General features: G+C 42.4%; 1 protein-coding gene across 1 annotated transcript; it reads right to left on the bottom strand.

The window, feature by feature from the left end:
• Positions 1 to 514: 514 nt before the first annotated feature.
• Positions 515 to 15777, bottom strand: T265_09853 (hypothetical protein; the record flags this gene model as incomplete). Its single annotated transcript, XM_009176051.1, has 14 exons — positions 515 to 616; positions 1684 to 1995; positions 2458 to 2613; positions 3203 to 3328; positions 4610 to 4687; positions 5976 to 6065; positions 7337 to 7499; positions 8112 to 8286; positions 9092 to 9224; positions 10031 to 10106; positions 10386 to 10465; positions 12010 to 12091; positions 12879 to 12976; positions 15583 to 15777. 14 exons carry the CDS (start codon positions 15775 to 15777, stop codon positions 515 to 517), a joined length of 1866 nt encoding a protein of 621 aa, XP_009174315.1.
• Positions 15778 to 21922: the final 6145 nt, after the last annotated feature.

Genomic DNA, 21922 nt, shown 5'->3' with positions numbered 1-21922 from the left:
ACAACACGCTAGCTGTCTCGTAAGAATATGCCTGTAAGAAACAGAGGATTCCAGAAGATTGCTTTCCAGTCCGATTGCTAGAGTAACTGGCACCATCCCAAGGACTTCAACGAAATATCCGATGAAGTTGTGACTGGTTGTGTGGGAACTTATTAAAATTCTATAGGGTTGAGTTTGACAACCTGTCTCTAGTCCGGTGAGAGTGAAAAAGCGGAAATTGGAATTTGAGCAGTGCGTTTAAGTCAACAGACAACCTAAAATACTGTTTACTTGTGTCGTTTGGCAGATCTGTTCTATTCGTTATGTGCATCATCGTGCAACGTTGCGTCAAATTGGAGAAAGTCATGAGGATCCGAACGGTTTCACCTATTTTGTTCGATTCTTACCGAACTACCTCTGATCCACAGCTTTGGTCGGAAAACATAACCCATGTCATATGACGATATCGAACAAAATATGAAGCATTTTATATCCACTTTATTTCGGCAGAATCACACAACAGGTTGCGAATCTGCTAGGAACAGACATTGTAGACAGACTGGATGAGTATTTCGGCCTCGTATCCGAATTTGCACAACTCCATTAAATGAGTTGTTTGCTGACCAACCTCGGGAACCTAAAGACACAGGGATAACGGAATCCCAATCAGGAACTCGATCAAGGCATGCAAACGAAATATTCATCACGCATGAGGGGTACTGATAATCATACTCTTCTATCACCTGGTGAGAAAAATGACTGAGTGACTGCGGACGACGAACTGTTGTGCGGTTAATGAGGTATTTGAAATAATGACGAAGTCCATGATAGGATAAGCTTCTGGTTGCAACAGTAATCGACGATGAATGTGCGGTAAGAGTAACCGCTCAAGATCGTTTATGCAATTTTGAAATCACTCAGGCAAATTTGCTTGTTGATAATCCACCGAAGTTACATATGTTAGTCAGTGAACTGTGTACACTAATTGACCATAACACCTGATTCAGTAGCAAATAATCACGCCTTCTCGCAATCGACGACTCGGGATTTGGAGAGTGGATATCATCTGACCAAACCCAAATTTGTTTAATGAAAACTTTAAATCTTAAAAAAAGGCAAATGTTACAACTCATAAGTAAATCTTTGTTAGAAGAGAAAATCGTTAATGCTGCGATGACGTTACTGAAATTTTCGAACGATTCTTGGAATCAACAATGGTCTATTATGCTTTGCGAACTAACTATAAATAATAAAATTACCCCAGAAATAACCCCCTACTAAAACAGGTGTAGAAAAGCACAGTACTATCAGTCTATATGTTGGGAACCGGGTGAGTCCGCCGGTGCCATTAGCTGAGCATGTTTGCCCTTTCAAGCAAGCTATCTACGATGGGAACCGAACGTTTCCGAACAATCTGTCTTAGAGATTATATAGGCAGAAAGTTAAATCTTTGAAACCCACGGAAAGTAAAACAGAGATACTGATACGATCTATCCCGAGTTCATCAATAATGTGGTATTACCATGTTACTTTCTTTCCACCGCTTTATCGTGCCGATGGCTCCAGGTTGCAGGTGTTTGGACGTCGCTTTTTTCTATACATTTTCCAGAAAATTGTGCCTTTCTGAATAAAATACTAATAATTTTTGCCAAAATTACTGGCCAAATCTTGCTGGACTCCAATCCGTATGACTGTTGAACACACGAACCATCCGGAAGACGAGTCTGTGTCATTACTCTCTAGTGGTCGGTGTGCGCCGGCTGGTGAATCATTTATGCTAGGAAGGACAAGAGGCCCTGTCCGACCAGCTGAACAACTATAATGACCTGAACTCAACTGAGCTGAACTGAACTGAACCGAACTGAACTGACCTGAACTGAACTGAACTGAACTGAACTGAACTGAACTGAACTGAATTGAAATGAGCTGAAATGAATTGAAATCAACTGAACCGAAGTGAACCGAGTTTAACTGAACTGAAGTGAACTCAACTGAACTCAACTTAACTGCACCTAACTGAACTGAACTAAACTGAACTTATGCAACATCATTCAGCTACTGTCAATCTCGCACACCCCTATGGTCAATCCTGGTTTTGGAAGATCCCATTCGATAACACTTCGGCTTGTTTAAAATCCCTATTTAGTTACATCAATTCCCAACTTCTTTGAACAACTTTGTGAAAACGGGTTCATAAGTAATTTCGCCCAAAATATATCTCATGAACTGTTGTAGTGATTAACCACCTGTTGCTGGATTAACGTCAACGAAGAAGAAAAAAAAACGAGGGTGGTAATAATAATATAAGTGCCGGATTTGCACCGAAATCTCCTAACTTAAAGGTTATTTGCTGATAGTTCAACTAGAAGGTGTTTTGGGACTGTAGCTCACCTAACGTTACGCCAAGAGTGAATACATTGGCAGTAAGGTATACATATTTTTCGATACCTTATTGCATGCACCACGTGGTCAACTCACTTGCTGAATTGTGAAGCAGTGCGTCTGGAATCGATCGAATACGGCCTCGAAACATATGAGCCCACCCTTCTTGGACAAGCCCTTTACCGTTGGCTGGTGGTGGGTTGTCACATCAGTGACAATGTCGAGAAACGTTTCTTTGACGATATGACCGAGCTAAACAAAAGCATGCGGAATAGATTTCGACGGATAAGCAACAGATTATGAGCAAAAATATCCATCCTGCAAAACCCCACTTGGAACGAAAAAGTTGCCCAGTGGAATTCAAGCGTGTGTCACGCCACCGATGAGTCGGGCCCACCATTCACATCCCTACCGTGTGAACCCGTTCGCCTTTTCAGACTTGACAATGGAGATGCGTCCAACGTGCGCTAATGGAGGAGCCATTACACGCTCGCCTCGAATGTCAGATGTCCGGGGTTGAAATGTCCTCGCGACTCGATTGCAGTGATTCCCTTTGGTGTGGAATCACCGGAAAAATTGCCAGAACAGGGACACACGTTGAAACTAGATTGGTGTGACTATGAACGTATATAAAAGAGATTTCTTGCAAATCTAAGCAAACCACGTTGAATAGTTAGGAGGCTTCCAGAAACGACAATTAAAAATGCTGAACCCATGTCATGTATCATGCTTCTTCGACAACTTTTCACCACACAAATGGGATACTTCATGAAATATCCCTTTAACGTATAATAAGTTACTTGTTTGATTATCATCTGCACAAGAAAAAGAAACTACAAACCCGAAGTGCACGGTGCAATTTTCGCAAACCCTTTTGGTTTGCTTCCTCGGTTGTGGCCTCAGTCAAGCGTCGGGACATCGACAACAACCGCGCTCGGGAAGAGGGTTTTCTGTCCGCAACATTCGGCTGGAACCAAGAAGACAATTGTGTGACATTTCCTTTTAACAGAAGCTCGTTAATTCTGAATAGCAGAATTGATTTTCTAGACTACTCGCTGTTAGGGAGAAACTAGCCGTGATCACTTGGTTTCCACGGTAAAGTAGATTCCAGCCGAAATTCATCCTTCTGGATAACACTTTTTGCTTGAATGGGACATCACTAAAATTGTCATGAATTTAGCTGAATACTTGTAACAGGGACTTAAATGTCATACACAGTTTGATGCCTTGAACACACATAAGCGAACTCGTTGATGAAAAAACGCACCCACTCCAGAAATACGTAGCATCATGAGCCTAGCAGGTGATAATTTCTGTGCACTGTTCAGGGTCAGTGGAAGCATAAAATGCAGTCCTCGAATAATTCCAACCGGCGTCACGCTTCTCAGCTAGAATGATTAGTGCTTGCTATCTGCTTGACTCGCAGTACTCAAGTTACAGGCAATAAGCGGACGGACCACCTGGTTGATCCATGTCTCGCTTGTTTTGCATTGCTCCTGCAGATTGACCACTAGCTATCGGTATAAGATTTTGAGGGACAATTTCTGATCCAGTATTCACACTCGTCCCAGAATCTGCGGAGAGCCCAATCTGAGTTGCGAACTGGTAATATTGTTATGGTTACCTCAAAGAAATCTTGTAACCAGACAAACTATTCATTACGAAGTACAAATACGTCGTTGACCTCTGATATGTAATCAATAATGTCGTTTTGGTTCGCCATGAAGAATGAACAAATGTCTGAATTGTTTAACTCAGCTAGCCAAAAACATCATGACGGCTCATTTCAAGTCGTCTGAAAGACACAAACTCAGAAGGGGAAATCTGACAGACTGTGATATTTCCGCCAAATTTACCGAGAAGGGTGAATCGCATGAAAACGCGCTCGAGTACACAATTACTCATTTGAATTTACGAAGCCGATGTTATATACTGGGGTTCGTTCACAGGCCGTCGCCACTACTACCACTTGTCACATGTTTTGCATATTCGAAACATTCAGTGGCATCTGTAATGCACGTTGTTGGTCACAGCCAGTCCTAAATATGAGCAGTGGTTCGCATTTGATTGGGATGTTGAGCGTTGCTTTCACTGGACTGAATGACGCAATCGATGTATAAAATATCCAACTTATTATACTAGCGTTGTAATATGGAGTGGACACTTGATTATTTAAACAAATGATACCGTAAGCAATGACTGTCCCAAAAGATAATTCAAAGTATCAAATATTGCGCCGAACACATACTGCTATTGCCCCTTCATTCGGGTGAATCCTTATCTTAAAATGACCTTGGAACCTTCCAAATTGGAGACTTCCCATCGCCTGAAATAAACAACAAACACACATTAATGCATTATGAACCAAAAACGAAGTAGACGAAGGATACGAGTGAATAATAAATATCACTTCCGGGACTGTCCCACAAACACCACCGAATCGGTAATATGAACATCTAAGTTTGCTCGTTTAGGTTCATGACGAAAAAATGACACTGACTACGTTTCTACGAATTGGACCGAAGCGCAGTATCCGATGTGCTGACAGACATTTGGGTTGTGTACTTGGCTGTACTCGCTAGTGCAGGCAGAAGTGTGTTTGTTGCATTTCAGCTACTAAAACTTTCATAGATTAATTTGATTTTCAACCGCGCCTACCAACATATTGTGGGTACAAAATAAATGAACTCATGTCATCACTACTTTTCGCCAAAACAAGTCTTGCACCCACACTAACTATTTCTTTCACCATGTGTGCTTTGCGTAACTAGCTGTTTCCCTAGAGACGCCACCATAAAGTATAGTTTAATTTTGAATCACCCGACAGTGAGTCTGTTGCTCGCCTATGTCGTTCATTTTACCCGCGTTATTCTACACACCCCCTTGTGCCGCAAAGCAGAACGTTCTCATTTGATTGGATATTTCAGTTTGTCCGTGATCAGCAGTGTTTCTAGCTGTAGTTTAGATAGCAAACAGAGTCACTCCTCACAGAAAGCCACACACCTGGCCAGGCATTGACTGGCTGCTCGCGTGTGAACGTCTCAGATGGAAGTTTCAGTCAACGTGTAAATCTATTTCCCCTCTAATTTACGTTTGGTTCATTCAGAGAGATTTGCATTCTTTTTGTATCACAGCAGAGAGAGGTTCAATGCACAACTCACCAGGCGCTATCATTTGGTTATCCGAAAGATGACACTGACTAGGCTGGGATACCTAGATGTGTGGACTAGCTAATTGCTCAAATTAGACAATAAACTTGAACCCCCAATCAAGCATTTTCAACATTGAGAGTCACCTGTGGAAATTAACAAAACACTTCAGAAGAGCTTGGTAAACAATCGGTCGTTTTTTTATTTGGGCAACGTTTCGCTTTTGACACAAAAGCTTCATCAGGCCAAGCTTTTGTGTCAAAAGCGAAACGTTGCCCAAATAAAAACTACCGATTGTGTACCAAGCTCTTCTGAAATGATGACTTCTCAATCGGTTCTAAACTTTTTCCAATTGATTGATAACAAAACACTTCTTTCATCTCGACAAATTCACTCAGTTTTTCATCACAGTTTGGCTTTTTTCTATGACTCAAGGGAATCTGTCCGTGACATTTTGTGACCTACCAAATCACCGTATTTCATCACGTGACTTTTCGTTGTCCCTCTTCTCACCGCCTCGTACTGTTGATCCAGTGTCCGCCTTCTGATGTCATTCTGCGGGCGAGTGTAATTTATTGACAAAACGGGGCTATGTGAAGCCGACAGGTCAGCTTACGCAATTTTCAAAAGGCGAAATGTAGGCAAAACCGTGAGACTAAAACTAGAGGTAAGATATTGAGTAGCACATACTACTGGTAAACAAGTGAGCGTTCCGCCGTTCCAGGACAAAGTGCGTATGAAAGACATGTCAACGATTTCACGCCGCCATCATCATCGATATCGAAAACAGCGGGAATCAGTGGTGCTGCACAGCCGTACAAGCATGCCACTTTATTGGTATTGGGAAAAGGGGGCATAATGGAGCATGAAGGAAAACCCTGGGCTAGACTTAATCAAGCACACGAGATCCATAAACCTACGCCAGTCATTCAGACAATGTAACAGAAATTGACAGCAACAACGTCACCGACATCGGTGGACTTGCCACAATTATTCCGATGAGCTTACAGCTTCCAACGCTCACTCGACAAGCCACAGTGATAATCTTTATATTAGATGGCAATTTACACCGATATCCCACAGACTATCGATTGTTTCCTTCTTTGGCTGAGCCTAATCTGGAGTTTAGTGAGATATATTGTAACATCCAGCCAATGGTTTCCGTGGTTGAAAACCCCCAAAAGATCGTGATGACTGAGTTCCCATCAACCTCCATCGTGCTTATGAACAAAACTGACGGTGATTGCAGTGTTGGCGGCGAGTAGTAAACTGCGGACTTAGATGTCCAGTTGCACAAAAAGTGCCATACCATGGAAGGGAATCAGTGCCGTGTACGAAGCCTGTCAGCGATATAACTGCTGAGCTCGATACGAGCTAAATTAATCCAAAATTGAAACATCCAACTATGTTGCACCACATGTCCCACGTGTATACTAAGGTTCATGTTTGTGGATGTGCAGACCAGTTCAAGTTGACGGAACTGTTAAATACTACGTTGCCGAGTAAGATACATAATGTGAAATATTCAATACCCGAATAATGTGCAAGACTGGATTAGGTAAGCTGAGCAGCATACGTCTGCACCGCGGGTGAGCAAGAAGCTCCAGAAACCCAAACCTAAACTTGGGCCGAGTGTCCACATATGTCAATAGTATTTGACGACTCCCAAAGACACCTCAGTATCACCGGAAGATTTATACTTATTAAGGAAGTATGGCTCACTCATTGTGAATACACAACTTGAAAGTACAACCAATGGCTGCTGACTACCACTGGACTAGCAATCCACAACTGGCAAGTTTATCTGCAACATCTGAACAACTTACGTGTTCCGAATCTGTAATCCAGGCATACGAGTATTGGTTTGCCAGACAAGTATCGATTTGCTTGTCATTACAAAAAGCACACCAGTCTTCTTCTTTCTCGTTGGATGACGTTGTCACAAAGGCTGAAGTTTTTGGGGGTTTAGACAGCAGAAAGTATAGATCACTAGGAGAAGGGTGTGAAATAGTGAGGTTGATTATCGACGAATTGATACGGTGACTTACATTCCTCCACGGTAAGACACGGACCCACAGAAATTGTGAAGCTGGTAGAATACGAGAACCACTACATCACTGAAATGTTTGGTGAAATCACATCGATATAACACAGTGATTTTCACGCTTCTTCGGGTCAGTCAGTGAAATGCAGTCCTGGAAATTTTGTGGAAACTAATCACTTCTTAAAAACAGACCGACCAGAACATGTCGAACAATTTCAGCTGGATTAGTTTGGGTCGGCCAGTCAACAAATAAATTCAAGTTGACTGTTAAATACTACGTTGCCGAGTAAGATACATAATGTGAAATATTCAATACCCGAATAATGTGCAAGACTGGATTAGGTAAGCTGAGCAGCATACGTCTGCACCGCGGGTGAGCAAGAAGCTCCAGAAACCCAAACCTAAACTTGGGCCGAGTGTCCACATATGTCAATAGTATTTGACGACTCCCAAAGACACCTCAGTATCACCGGAAGATTTATACTTATTAAGGAAGTATGGCTCACTCATTGTGAATACACAACTTGAAAGTACAACCAATGGCTGCTGACTACCACTGGACTAGCAATCCACAACTGGCAAGTTTATCTGCAACATCTGAACAACTTACGTGTTCCGAATCTGTAATCCAGGCATACGAGTATTGGTTTGCCAGACAAGTATCGATTTGCTTGTCATTACAAAAAGCACACCAGTCTTCTTCTTTCTCGTTGGATGACGTTGTCACAAAGGCTGAAGTTTTTGGGGGTTTAGACAGCAGAAAGTATAGATCACTAGGAGAAGGGTGTGAAATAGTGAGGTTGATTATCGACGAATTGATACGCTGACTTACATTCCTCCACGGTAAGACACGGACCCACAGAAATTGTGAAGCTGGTAGAATACGAGAACCACTACATCACTGAAATGTTTGGTGAAATCACATCGATATAACACAGTGATTTTCACGCTTCTTCGGGTCAGTCAGTGAAATGCAGTCCTGGAAATTTTGTGGAAACTAATCACTTCTTAAAAACAGACCGACCAGAACATGTCGAACAATTTCAGCTGGATTAGTTTGGGTCGGCCAGTCAACAAATAAATGTGTAAACGCATAATATGTATTGTTGATGAGAAAACACTCAGGAGAGACATCGGATATGATCAATCATAGGCAGTCATGTCAAAACCATTAAACCTGCTGGTAAAAATGCGGTATCCATCCAGCAATGGTATATACTGCACAGGGACACCAAAATAACACCTGTATCGTGCCGGTTATATAATAATCTCTCCCACTCGTATAAAAATGGTTCCGCAGCAGGAGCGGCATTTATCGAACAACGCTGGATATAGTGCAATCCAGGGCTACATACCATTTGCATAGAGGCAGTGACAACCTGTATAAAAGATTCACGAAGAGAACAAGAATGAACCAAGCATAGAAGTTCTTTTAGTCGCACTGACCAGTGCGGTGTTTTATCTACACTTGAAGCGCATTTTGTGTGCTGTTCCACGGGGTCTTCAGAAGAGCCAGTCAAAAACGTGCGTTACTTACTATTCGTAGTTGAGGGAAGAACATCTTGGAACATTGATCCGGAGTAGCAAGCCTCTATATACAGCACCAACTGTTTGTACATTTTTTTTGACTGCATGTAGGCGAGGGTATCGTTCAACTCCCTGGCATAGAGCTGTACCAAAACAGGGGAGAATATCCTCGTGAGATTGCGATAGCTAAACGATTCGAACGTGAATTCAGGGACTAGATGGCCGGGTCTCGAACCCAGTTTCAACATTTCGATTTTGACTGTATAGGCTTTGGAAGTATGGCATTTACTGACACCTCGTTTTTCCTCTGGTTGGATTAGCAGCTAGCCAACGAACAAGTGGCTTAGCTGAACGAAATTTGAATTCTTGGGAACACCGTGAAATAGGATCAGTTTAGGGAAAATGTTTGAATGCGTTTTACTTAGTCCCCGTGAAGTGATAGCGGAGTGACCTGGTAAGCCTTGTTTGTTTTTTCTCTGGACTACCAGTGCCATCATATCCTCTGTAGTGTGTCAGCTACACTGCTAACAGTAACGTGAACTCTCTCGACAACTGCTCGCATGGACTAATGTTGGAGCGAATAGGCTTGCAGCTACAGGATCTGAATAATGAACGGGCAGCGTCTCTGTTTATGGCATCCACGTTTGTCCAGCAGTCTAAGTGGACCAATCGCAAAATCATGTGAGTTGAGCGAAATTAAACCCATTAAAACAAGATCTGTGTGACATTTTCATTAAATACACCTTGACTGGACGTACAAAGCTTGAATTGCTGGTGATACCACTTTCTGGAGGCCAGATTCAAACATGGACAATTTTTTATAGGGGATAACTGATTAACTAATGTATCAAAACAAGTTCATCTAAGCCTCATTATTCCGCTCCGCAATTTGATTCCTATTGAAAAATTGTGTGCTATCAACGCGGTTAGCAACATTAACCGAACTTACTTTAGCTCCTGGGAATGCAATAAAGGGAACTTGACCATGGCCAGAGAAGAAGATGAATACGTAGTCATCACGACCACTGTAAGTGAGCAGCCAGGGTAAAGAGGTCATGAAGAGTAGCTTATACGGTGGTGCTTCCGCGTTAGGCAAGAAATCAAAACAGCCACATAATTGAAAAATATAGCAGGCGCACAGAAAATGGACTGTTTTCTTCGAGCTTTAATTGGAGATTATCCACCAAACTACTTACGATAATAAAAAACACATTTTTTACGGCCCGACACTCTGACCTGGAACACTGAAATTCTAGCTGTGATCAGCAAGAGCACTAGCAATGTCAAAATTCGCGCAAACGCACCTCTTTAGCACCTTCTTCCCTTCTTTTTCTAGTGCTCTGTCGCCTTTGAGTACCTTCAAGAAGTTTTCCGCTGTGACATCCTAAAACAGATGGACCCGCATCAGTGATTCCCGTGGAAATTGTGTCATCCGCACTCATTCCCTTCAAGTTAACCATCATTTGCAGTTTCACAAACAATTGAAACCTAGGATCCGCTCTCCAACTTCACTCGGCTTACATTCACGATAGTCGATGCATCCTGAAAAATGACGAATTCGATTGTAGACGTATTTGCCGAGCACGGCAGTTCGATTTGCTCCTCAGAACTAGTGCTTGCACCAAAGTCGAAAGGGAATTACCTGGGAGCACGACCAAGTAGCTTCCTCTCTATGAGATGTTAAGGGATGGAACAAAAGTGTGAACTAGCCGCTATCTTGAAATGGGTACTACTCATCAGCAGTAAAATGAAGCACAGATGAAATTTGAATTTACGCTGTTCAATAACTCCTTGGCTGCACATGACCCGCTGCTTGGTGCAGCTTTCGAGATACCACAGGATATATTCTCGGTGGAAATTATTCACAAGGATAATGGAAACACTTCGTCAAACAACAACCAATTTTGCTTCTTAAATGTCCATAACGAAGGCACATTCTCCGACTTTCCATTTACGTCATTTATTGACAGCTATCGAGACCGTGGGTTTTGGCGCGTTCATGTGAAAGGTACATAGAAGCACAGATGAAATTTGAATTTACGCTGTTCAATAACTCCTTGGCTGCACATGACCCGCTGCTTGGTGCAGCTTTCGAGATACCACAGGATATATTCTCGGTGGAAATTATTCACAAGGATAATGGAAACACTTCGTCAAACAACAACCAATTTTGCTTCTTAAATGTCCATAACGAAGGCACATTCTCCGACTTTCCATTTACGTCATTTATTGACAGCTATCGAGACCGTGGGTTTTGGCGCGTTCATGTGAAAGATACATAGACGAGAAATTCAGCTGGACTTCATTCGAGTCTCCCGTTAATGCTGACTCGGTTTGCAAATGAGAGTTGTGTGAACCTGTGATGTGAACGTTGGACATGAGGTTGACGGCAACTTGGGAGCCGACAGAATCCCGCACCGGTAAAACTTTGCTGCTTGCAAAGAGATCGGACAGCTTTCCAGTTCAGCATCGAGGCGAGCCCTGTTTGGAACCGATAGTCAATACTGATCCAGTGTCCACTGAATGCTGATCCCAATGGCGCATTCAAATGTCCCCATGATTGCAAAAACATAGTCGCCTATATCGAGTTTTGGGCGGTGATGCACGTTATGCATCTTTGTTGCATTTTTAAACACAAATGCCATCTTAGAGCCTTCAGATGCAGAACTTAGCTGCCGAAATACTGTTAGAACACGGTAAGCCTTCTTGATGGGCCGCCAGCAAGTTTGAACACGCTCGTAGGCTGCTTGAGAGCTCTCTACGAACTTGAGACTAGTGTGCGTTCAAGTAAATATACCACTCTATAAGGTAGTTAAACTGATTGGTCCACCCTACGGTTGATATTGAGCTTGGATACGCATTGTCATGCTACTTGCGCCCCTGTGATATATGGTGAAAAATTCACGTGTTTGCTGCGCACGGAATTACTTTTTCACGGTAGTCGATTACCACACCCTCGTAGACGTCTTTGTGGTCGTAGTCATGGAATACTTTGCCTGGAAACGGATTTCTGAAATAAAAGAATAAGAGAGCGTATTGAACTTTTCGGTGGAAATTAACATATAGTTCGAATGGGAAGGGATGAAATGCTCATGGGCTTGATATGAATAAATTTTCACGCCAATGTTTACACCGCGTGTTACATTTCCGATTAATTATAAACTAATAATCCTTACAAATTTTGTGCGGAAATGTAATCCGCTTAGGTAAATTTTCAGTCAGACACCACCAGTAGTACATTTTATGAATGTAATATGATGGTGTAATGAACGACTTTCGATTATTGCAACCTCCTACTAAACCCTACTTTTCACGCCAAAGGAAGTCTACCTCCACTAGTCCTAGCAAAACACTGGACTACAAAATTGTAACAACATTAGAGCGTCTGCTTAAGACTTTTTTCCAATCATCAGCGGTGTGAAGCACTCGAAAGACATCCTGGTATCTACGTCGGTAATTTCAGACTACTGACAAATGAAAGGTAGTAAAATATTGCTATTTGCCAGCGAGGTTTATCACAGTGGCTGCATTCGAATTTTGTATCGATTTTGCTGACTGAACCAGAGTCCTGTGTCCCTTACAGTCATGAAGAGACACGAAGGAAAGTAAACTTTATGGTACATTTGAAGTGACACAAGTAACCATGATGCCACAATTTGCTGTAATCCGATCAACTCATGATTTGTATTCATGAGCAATATGGTTCAAACATGAGATATTTTAACGCTAAAAAATTAAACATGTTTTTACAGCCTAGTTGCTATCAGGTGGATAAAAAAATTTTACCCGATATTTACTTCGGATTGTTCGCAATATCGTCGTAAACGAAGGTAATAATATTCGCCGCTGGAACTTTGTTTGCACGCACGACATGATACGCGTGAAGGACGTCCGCCTGAATTGGGAAAAATGGCAGGTGAATGATGCACCAGAGGCTGATTTGAACAGAGAGATTGAAGTAGGCAAAATGAAAAACATCATCCATACCTGGTGGGGTATCAGTTCCTGCATCAGCGAGTAGCTAAAGCAAATCACGGTCAGCCTGATGCTGACCGTTTCATGGCTTTCTTTGTGTTCTTCGCGCTAGATTCTATCTTTTAGGTGGGGCGGAGACCTGCCAATACCTCCAGGTTTACTATGCAACTGATTCGTACTCATTAACAATCATCTGTAGTGCGCATTTCATGCTTTTTGGGAAAAATTCGAACCCGCTTCGTTCCGAGAATTATTTGGAGGCTCAGCCGTTTGGCCATAGGCAGCTCATTCGTGGTGTGATTAGCTGAGGCCGCAACCCATTTGGGAACGCACGCTAACGGATATTTCCTCAATAACTCGAAACCCCTCAATTCTTTGTAAGCCAGGTAAATTCAGATTTATTGTTAATCTTGTTTTGCTGCATTGTGTTCGCCAGTTTCTTTCGAAACCAACCTAAAATTTTCCTTCGCGACTATCGCATCGCACCCAACAGAAAACTTTCGTGATAATCACTCAAAGCCGCTTCATATATGATGTTAATAAATAATAAATATAAATTAAATAAGGTGCTTCAATTTTGAAATGAAGAGGTAGGAATCCAGTTCCTTTCATTAAGCTCCAAACTGCATTGCTGGTTCTTTCGGAAGTGAACGCGCTAAAACTTTAGAAGTGTTGCGCCTCAGTGATTGAGTAGTTTGCATTTCATCAATCTCCATCATCCAGTGTCATTAGGAACAGCTGCTCAAGCAGGTAAAAACGATCAAACCAGAGGTTTCGTCGCTCCAATTCGTTTCCTCATGAGAATGAAAGAGTAATTGATGATGGTTGATTATATAATTGTGCATTGTGCTTCACCACAACATTGGGCCTGACCACATCGACAGATACTTTAGAAATAAGGGCTCCTGCAAATTGTGATGCGTATGGCAGATTGCTGATGAGGGTTCTTCGAATGAGTACTGCTCTATTGCGCACAAATATCCGGTTGAACTGTTTACTTGTTGTAATTTTTTTTCTGGAAGTTATCTGGCCCATGGTGGCTCCTTGAATAACTGACGGATGTCGGTCATTTCTTGACCAAGTGTGCGAACACCTCAGAACTACGATAATCCTAATGAACCCGGATAACAACCTTGGTCTTGTAAAATGTTTCACTCGAGACGCTTCCAGATGAAACGTACGCCTGAATGAGACTCAAATGATTGTTCACGTTCGCCTGCTGTCATTATTGCCATTCGAAAGGCAAATATGCTGTATCTGGGTCTCTCGGGCAGAGAAATTGAGACTCATAGATGCCTGCGTTTCAATAGCCCACAAAGTAGTGACACTCACACAGCCTCACGTAAAAGCATGGTCCAGATGTATAAGTCATCCAGGCTGACTGTCTGCACAATGCACCACTAACCTGAACATCCACCCACCCAAAGGAGCCCTCGGAATAAAGGCCTTAAACGGATACATCAAATGGCCTCCTCTCATTGCCTGGTTGTCCTGGTCTAACGGCGGATCCTAATGATGAGGCACGTCTACAGGATGTCTATATTCTTGGTATCCCTTGTCCTTGATAATACTGAGTTCCATTCTGTCGTTCGTTTCTACATTGGACAAACAATCGAATTGTTACAAATTGCAATAAAATATTACCCATTGAATCTTTTTATTGGATACAGACACATTCAATATGAGTAACATATCCCATACGATTCTCACTTTACCCCACGCGAGCAATGCATCAGCAGGCTTTCAAATGCACACTACGTATCTAAACAATTAGTATAGAATTATCATTACCATTATATAACCTGCCGAATCTGGTGCTTTCAGAGGTCTTCATAGGCTTTCAAGGGTTTTCAAATGCGCATCATGCATCTCACCAATTAGTATAGATTTATTATTATCATCATATAATCTGTCGAATCTGTTGCTTTCGGAATGGTTCTGTTCGTTGCCACGAGTTATGTGGTAGCTTGGTCAACGGTCTTTTTTCAGATTTCCGACACATGGTTTATTCATTATTTTAGTATGGGCTACAGTACAGCGGAATCTCAGGGCATTTCTCTAATATGGTAAATCTAGAAATGAAGTTAAGATGATTTTTGGTGGCTCGAAAATCATTCAGTTCCTCAGATTCTCTTGTTTTTATGCAACAGCCTTCTATATATTCACAGGCAATGATCTCGCATACGATAAGATTATGCCACATGAAACACGTTAGGGTGATGAGGTCGGTCTCCGACCAAAGTTGATCACGTATGCACTGTAGTAAAATCGGAGTTACATAAGACGGCAGAATCGAATCAACATAAGAAAATGCTGTCGAAAGCAAATACAGGCCACGAAAAGTGTCCATTAGTTGTGATTCCCATCCACCGCCTTTCATAGTGAAATATCACAGCCATAGAATTAATTAAATAAAACACGACAGTATGGGATAACATTGGTACGACTTTCAACTTGGCAAACCCGTCCTCGTATTCTTTAGATATTGGTGACACTCAAACCAATGAACAACCGACAAAAGCTTACTTGATGTCGATAATTTTTCCAGGATTCGGAACCAGCTGCAAGAACCACCCAGTTCTTCCATGGCCTATTGTGAAATATCGATGACCGGTTGTGGGCACGCGTGGCTTCCAAACATGTAACATGGTCGATATAGAATAATAACCCAATAAGAAGCGGGCAACGGCGCATCGTATCCAGTCTTGCTTGAGGCTTCATCTGCCTGAAATTTTATACCGTGCATCACCCGTAAATTGAACTTTGCCTTACACATATATGGCGATAGTGTGTAAAAGCTATCCACTACAAATCGAATAGGACACCGACACAAATTGTTTTGCCGACCAGGTTATCATCGGCCATTTTTATCACCTTGTTCAATGCCTGGTTACTTGCGCTGTATTTTCCAAAAATGAGCGCACGTTGGCTATTTTTGGTGCATCCTAGTACAAACGGGGGCCAGTTCATTGAAGGACTTTGCGCTCCAAACAGTACTGAGCAGCATACTGAGTCCGTTAAAGGGTTTCACGTAGCGGCTGGCTTGATGGGGACTGACTAACTTGCTCAATGGGCATACTGGTGCGGTATTTTATATTAGGAATCATCGCGACAATGTGTGCTCGGCAAAATCCTGTAATTTCTATCAACTCACCAAAATCATCGGGCTCAAAATTGAGAACATCTCAGAATTTCTTTGTCTACCCACTGCGTAAATCGATGGTTTCATCACGCTTCTGGTTTGACCTAAGTCAGTGACACCAAATGTCACGCAAAGCTTTGAATAATAGAATTTTCTTTTTTATTGAGGTCTTACTTTACACGAAAATAGAAAAAATAAAATAAATAAATATAAAAATTGGATGAACGTTTTCAATCAGCAGATGGTTGATCTGGAAGTTCACCACTTTCTGTAGGGTGGAAAGATTTACATTTACCCTATTTTTATCAAGTAGAGACGATAAACAATTGCAAGCCATACAAGCTGTGAAGGCTTGGATCGAAGTTTTCGTTTTGCTGAAAATACACTCCGGAATTCGGGAGGCTGTACATGACTGCCTGTTTGGTTGCAGACGACTGGAATTTAATTGAAGCTATGTTTTCAAGAACAATTTGAGTTTCACGCATGGGTATAAAACGTCAGCTCGTCAACAACGGTGAGGAATCGAGTGACTGTTCCGCCGCCCTGGTGCTGCTGCCGGTAGCCGTCAACCCTACAGTGGAAAAAAATTTAGAATGGTAACTGCGACCAATTAACTGTGCCTTTGGAGCAAAAATTCTAGGAAATACAAGCTCTCCATTTTGATAAAACATCGCTTACATTCGGAAGTAATGGAGACTCAAGAAATCAGGTGTAAATGTCAGTCTCCCGCTTTTGTAGAATGCTGAGAAACCTCAAATGGCTCAAAAATCTAAATAGAGAAGACGTCCAAAAAGTCAGCAAGGCAGTTTTCTGATTGAACACGGAGGCATCTGTAAGTTCAACAAAGGCAGTCGATGATGGATAACGACAAACGTTCGACCCAAACCCTAGGTTCAAGATCAAAACTGCGCGATGCTTCTTGTAATTTGTGCATCCGATTATAGACTGTGTTGACTGCTGAAGAATCTTTTTCCGACACTGCGGAGCTATAGCTTGAACGGTACTTTGAATATGAGCTCTTACGAACGACGCCATTACACGTGTTCAATAATGAAACCCCAGCGATTTTTCAAATTTCACCGAACCGTACGCCCGCGACTAGAAGCATAGACGCAAAGCTTGGACGCAAAAATACTTAATATTTGGGCCGCCACAACCGTCAGCGCCAGCATCGGTCGCATAACTGGTCAATGCTCTCGTCGAATTCGAGTGGCATTCCAAAGCGTGGTGGCACTCATATGCTTGCGTCGACGTGCACGATGAAGGCTAAATCTGAGCAATGTCACAGACGGGCCAAACACTTGAGTACATATTTGTGAAAGCTTAACTTCATCACTCGTCTGACTCCCAACCACTCAATACTGCGCCCACTCCAAGCCAGAATTTTCGGTAACCAGTCTACACAGAAAGTCGAGAAGCGCTTGAAATCTATTGCATACCACGAACAGCGGAAATGTCAAAAAGCAAATTTTCGAGGACCAAAAATTTCTTGGTAAGCAACATGTATACCAGTGCGCAAATTCATGGATTATGTGGTTCAGCGTTCAGCAGCTGAAAATAAATTTATTGACATACGTTTTGACTAACGCCTACAGTTTCATAATTGAACCTTGAGAATGATCATCGAATCTGCGGACATTAGGTCAAATTAAGCGACATTTCTTGGCCTGCATATAGTCAGTTTTTTTATTCATTTGGCTGTGGAATCTAACGCCATTATAGAACGTTTCGAAACTCATACAAATACGACCAAAGTAGATTTGTTCCACTGAAGGGAAAACGGATCACTAAGTTCGAGATAATTCAACGCCAACTGCCGTAGGAGGATATGGCAGTTTTAGCCCCAGGAACCGTTGTGATTACATTACCATTACCCTGACCCCTTCTGATCTACCAGATCTTTAAATGACAAAAATCGGTCTGGATTAAAAATTGCTGCTGTGTTTACTCAATAGCTTTTTGTCAAACGTAGTTCGCAGTTGTACTCCACTCCTTCAAACGAGTAAATAACTTTCTGTCCTGGATCACTTCGGAGGAGCCGCATCCAATATAAGCTCCGTTTATCAGAAACTCATGGCGTGTGCGTGTGTATTCGGAATCCGCGTAACCAAATACTCTGAGAAATGAGGAACAGCAAGAATGCAGGAGCTGTGGGTTGCCTTTTAACCAGTAATCGCGTATTAACTCTATTCTTTCCGGTTTGTGGCCATGTCCACAAAGCTTTATAAGGATCTGAATGTTAATCAATATTTGACACTCACAAAACAGGGAAAACAACCAATTAGTCGTGGTGACAAATCACCATCACCATCACCATTTTCATCATCCTGGTCGGCGACAGTCTGACAAACGCCAATGGTTCGCTGCAATACAAACATTGATTCAAGAAAACTGGGGGCAAGATTGTCGCCAAGAACGCGAGTGACATCAATTAAAAGCTATATCCGGCAGATTCTGTAACATGTTTTAGTTTGCAAAAAGACTTTTTAAGACTCTGCTAGCTGTACGAGAGATTTTAGGGCTTCAAACAAAAAAGACCACGTGTAAAATTTGACACAAAGTTTTCTATATAGAAACGAGCGTTTCACGGATATTTGGATGTGCATCTACAAGTCGGCAGTGAATAGAGCTCACTGAGATAATGAGTTCCTCGGAGTTCATTTTTGTGTAATTGTGGAAATTTCAAAATGCATTTAATTATATACGAGGAAGCCGTGTCTCGGGACGTGAATTTCACCCTACTCTGAATAGGATTTCAGACAATGTGTTTGTTGTGTTGGGTGTGGAAACATCAACTAGACCACAACAAACTACCGACCACTAGTTATAACTCACTTAACAATGTGTTGGATGCTCTCCACAATATATACTACGAATCAGCTAGCGCTTTCGCATCAATATCAATCAGTACACAGGAGAGAATCTTTGGGCTCAATTTTGAGGAATATAGAAGGTGCTACAAATCGAAAACAAGCTTGGGAGCCTACCATTGAGTTCACGACAATGAAATTGTTGATAAGAACTTGATTTCCCAATTGGTCTTGCTGGGAGTTCTTGCCTTTTTCCTACGAAAATTAGCCCAAGTCAACATCGCCGGCACGCACGCGCCACACTTCATAACACATATCAGCTTAGCCGAGTGAAGGATTCCGTACCCGCAGGTCTCAACTGGAGCCACAATTGCCCTTGTGCCTAGCTAACAATTATTATCTAGCCCTTAGCAAGAAAACCGCTATTTTCACGATACCGAGGTAGTATTTTCCAGGTGCATCGGGTATCGGCATCAATTCTAGGTTGCGGGTGCTGAACTATCAAGCACAATAGACGAATTAGCAAATGGTGGGTTTGACCAACCTATCGGTCAGAGGAAACATCGGGCGACAGTGATCTTAGTCTAACCAATTTCGCATCTCCAAAGCACTCATCAATTCTTTGGTTCCAGGCGGCACTGTAACATATATGGCCTTTACTTCAAAGGAGAATAGGGTCCTCAGCCACCAACAGGAACATATCAAGCTGCTCGATGAGGTGACGCGAGCCCCGTTGAAGCCCCTCAAAGAATGGAGATCATGAGGAAGTGCATATTACCAAGGCTGACATATTCGCTCGTGCACGGCCAAGTTCACCAAAACGCCATCAAAATATTGTACAGCTGCATGAGGCAATATATTCATGGCTAGCTAAGTCTACCGGAGCGCACCCGATCAGCTACATCCATCCCGCTAAAAACATGGGGGATATTGTTTCTCAAGTCTGGGTGCAGCAATCCCGATGCGGCGGAGAACGCGTATGGAAAAGCCCCTTTCTTCTCAGTGCTAATACTACACAGTACTAGCAATGTGGTCAACGGCTCCGCATTTGGCAAAATTGATCGGGAACTCGGCCTGCTGATCCTAATCCACGGCGCATGCCTAACTATTAAGGAACAGCTTATGGCTCTTTGGAGTGGTGGTCTGCACAAAGGCGTTGTCGGTCGCGGTTTACGAGTGTTGGTCGCTTCGTCTCTTTCTAACCGACGGGTTGTATTTCCAGAAAGAATGTTTCCTGGGATATTTATCCTCGGAAACCAGCTTCGATGCAACCTGCACAGGACGAGATTTAAAGGCCAGACGATCATATGTCGTGTAAACTGGGGCCAACTAGTGAGTTGGGTGCATAGTTTGCAGTCCTGCTGGAAAGTACATGATACCACATGTGCTGGTCATAATCGGATTGAAGGGGAAGTCGCAAAACGTCCCCGTCGACTTGGATATACCTTTCTCGAGGAGCTGGGACCATCCACTTCGACATATTTCACCAGACCTAACATATTCGCTGTTTGGGATCACCGGTCAACTATACTAGACGTCAGCATAATCTCGGATGTGCGCGGAGTGACTGTGGAATGAGGAGATGCAGAAGTACGTTGTTAATGACTATTCCGTCGCCATAATTTAAGCGTCGCCTACAATCAATTGTGAAGTCAGCTTTCTGGTTCATCAACTGATGACAACCTCTTACCGAGGTATCCTGTTTCCTCAGTTCGCCCCAGACAGTTATTGGGCTAAAACATTCTGGTCACATCCAGTGACTTGTGTTTGCTTGCCATTGTGGGCTCTCTGCGTATTTACGACACTTTATGCCTGGCACACGGCGTCGAGTGTGCATTTTGCCATTTAATCTCACACCAGACCCCGTATGGACAATTTTTGTCTTACGTGAGATTCTCGATTGTGCTGGCGCTTATCGTGCCCTAAAGGGCATTCAACATCGTTTTGTCTTCCTTTGGTTGTTGGTCTTTAGTCGACTGTTAACACACAAAATATTTACATACGTTGGGATTCATCTCATCTGACTGGATCTGTTGGTGACAGAATTCGGATAAGACATCTCAAATTATTTAACTAATATTCTCTTTTTACCGTTTGGGATTCTTGCGTGCATTCACATTTCACGTATATGGTCATGTTCTTTGAAATTAAATGACAATAGTAATAAGTAGATGAATACGGAAAATCCACTTGAATATTCAGTCTTAAACCTCACCTAGTTTGCCACACAATCACTTCGATATTTTCGGATCCACATTAAAATTGCAATGGGATAAATCATCACAATTTACCAATTCTTTTGATGTGGCGTTGGACAGGTATCGCGAATTGTGCTGGAGTTCTAAGCTTCAAATTCGTCTGTGATCTGTCACTGGATATCCGCGATAAACTTTGTGGTTTGTGCGACCGGGTAGACTTATAAGTCCACGCCAAACATATTGTTACCGTCATTTTGCCAATGAATATTTAATCGTGCTTGTGCCTTCTCTTATGCCTTGTGTTCTGATTTTAAAAGTCCTCATTCGTCCTCCGGGCCCCGCTGAAAATATGCACCTGTTGTCGTTGTTTAGCAGTTATTGTTAGAATTCATCATGTGGCAACTTGGCAACGCAAGTGAAAACAAGCTTACTTGTGAAATCAAACTGTTAATTTTTGTGCATCAGCCTTGCACCATCTGACGTCATCCTGTGTCGGCTGCACCACACATTTTACAGCGGTTCGCCAAAGTTAGTTACGTGCTAAAATTCGGTTACAAACATTTGTGACTGTGGACATGTTTTGTTTGGTGACGGGACTTGTTCCAACCAAAGTCCACACGTATGTTACCAGCAATACCTTCCGGTTAAAGGTCATTTTCTTCTCATTACGTTATAGGTGGATAAAACTCATGATGTGAAAGCTGAGTTGGCATTTT

This window comes from Opisthorchis viverrini (assembly GCF_000715545.1).
Source record: "Opisthorchis viverrini unplaced genomic scaffold opera_v5_311, whole genome shotgun sequence".
NCBI lineage: Eukaryota > Metazoa > Platyhelminthes > Trematoda > Opisthorchiida > Opisthorchiidae > Opisthorchis > Opisthorchis viverrini.
This window is presented reverse-complemented; position numbering and strand designations above follow the sequence as displayed.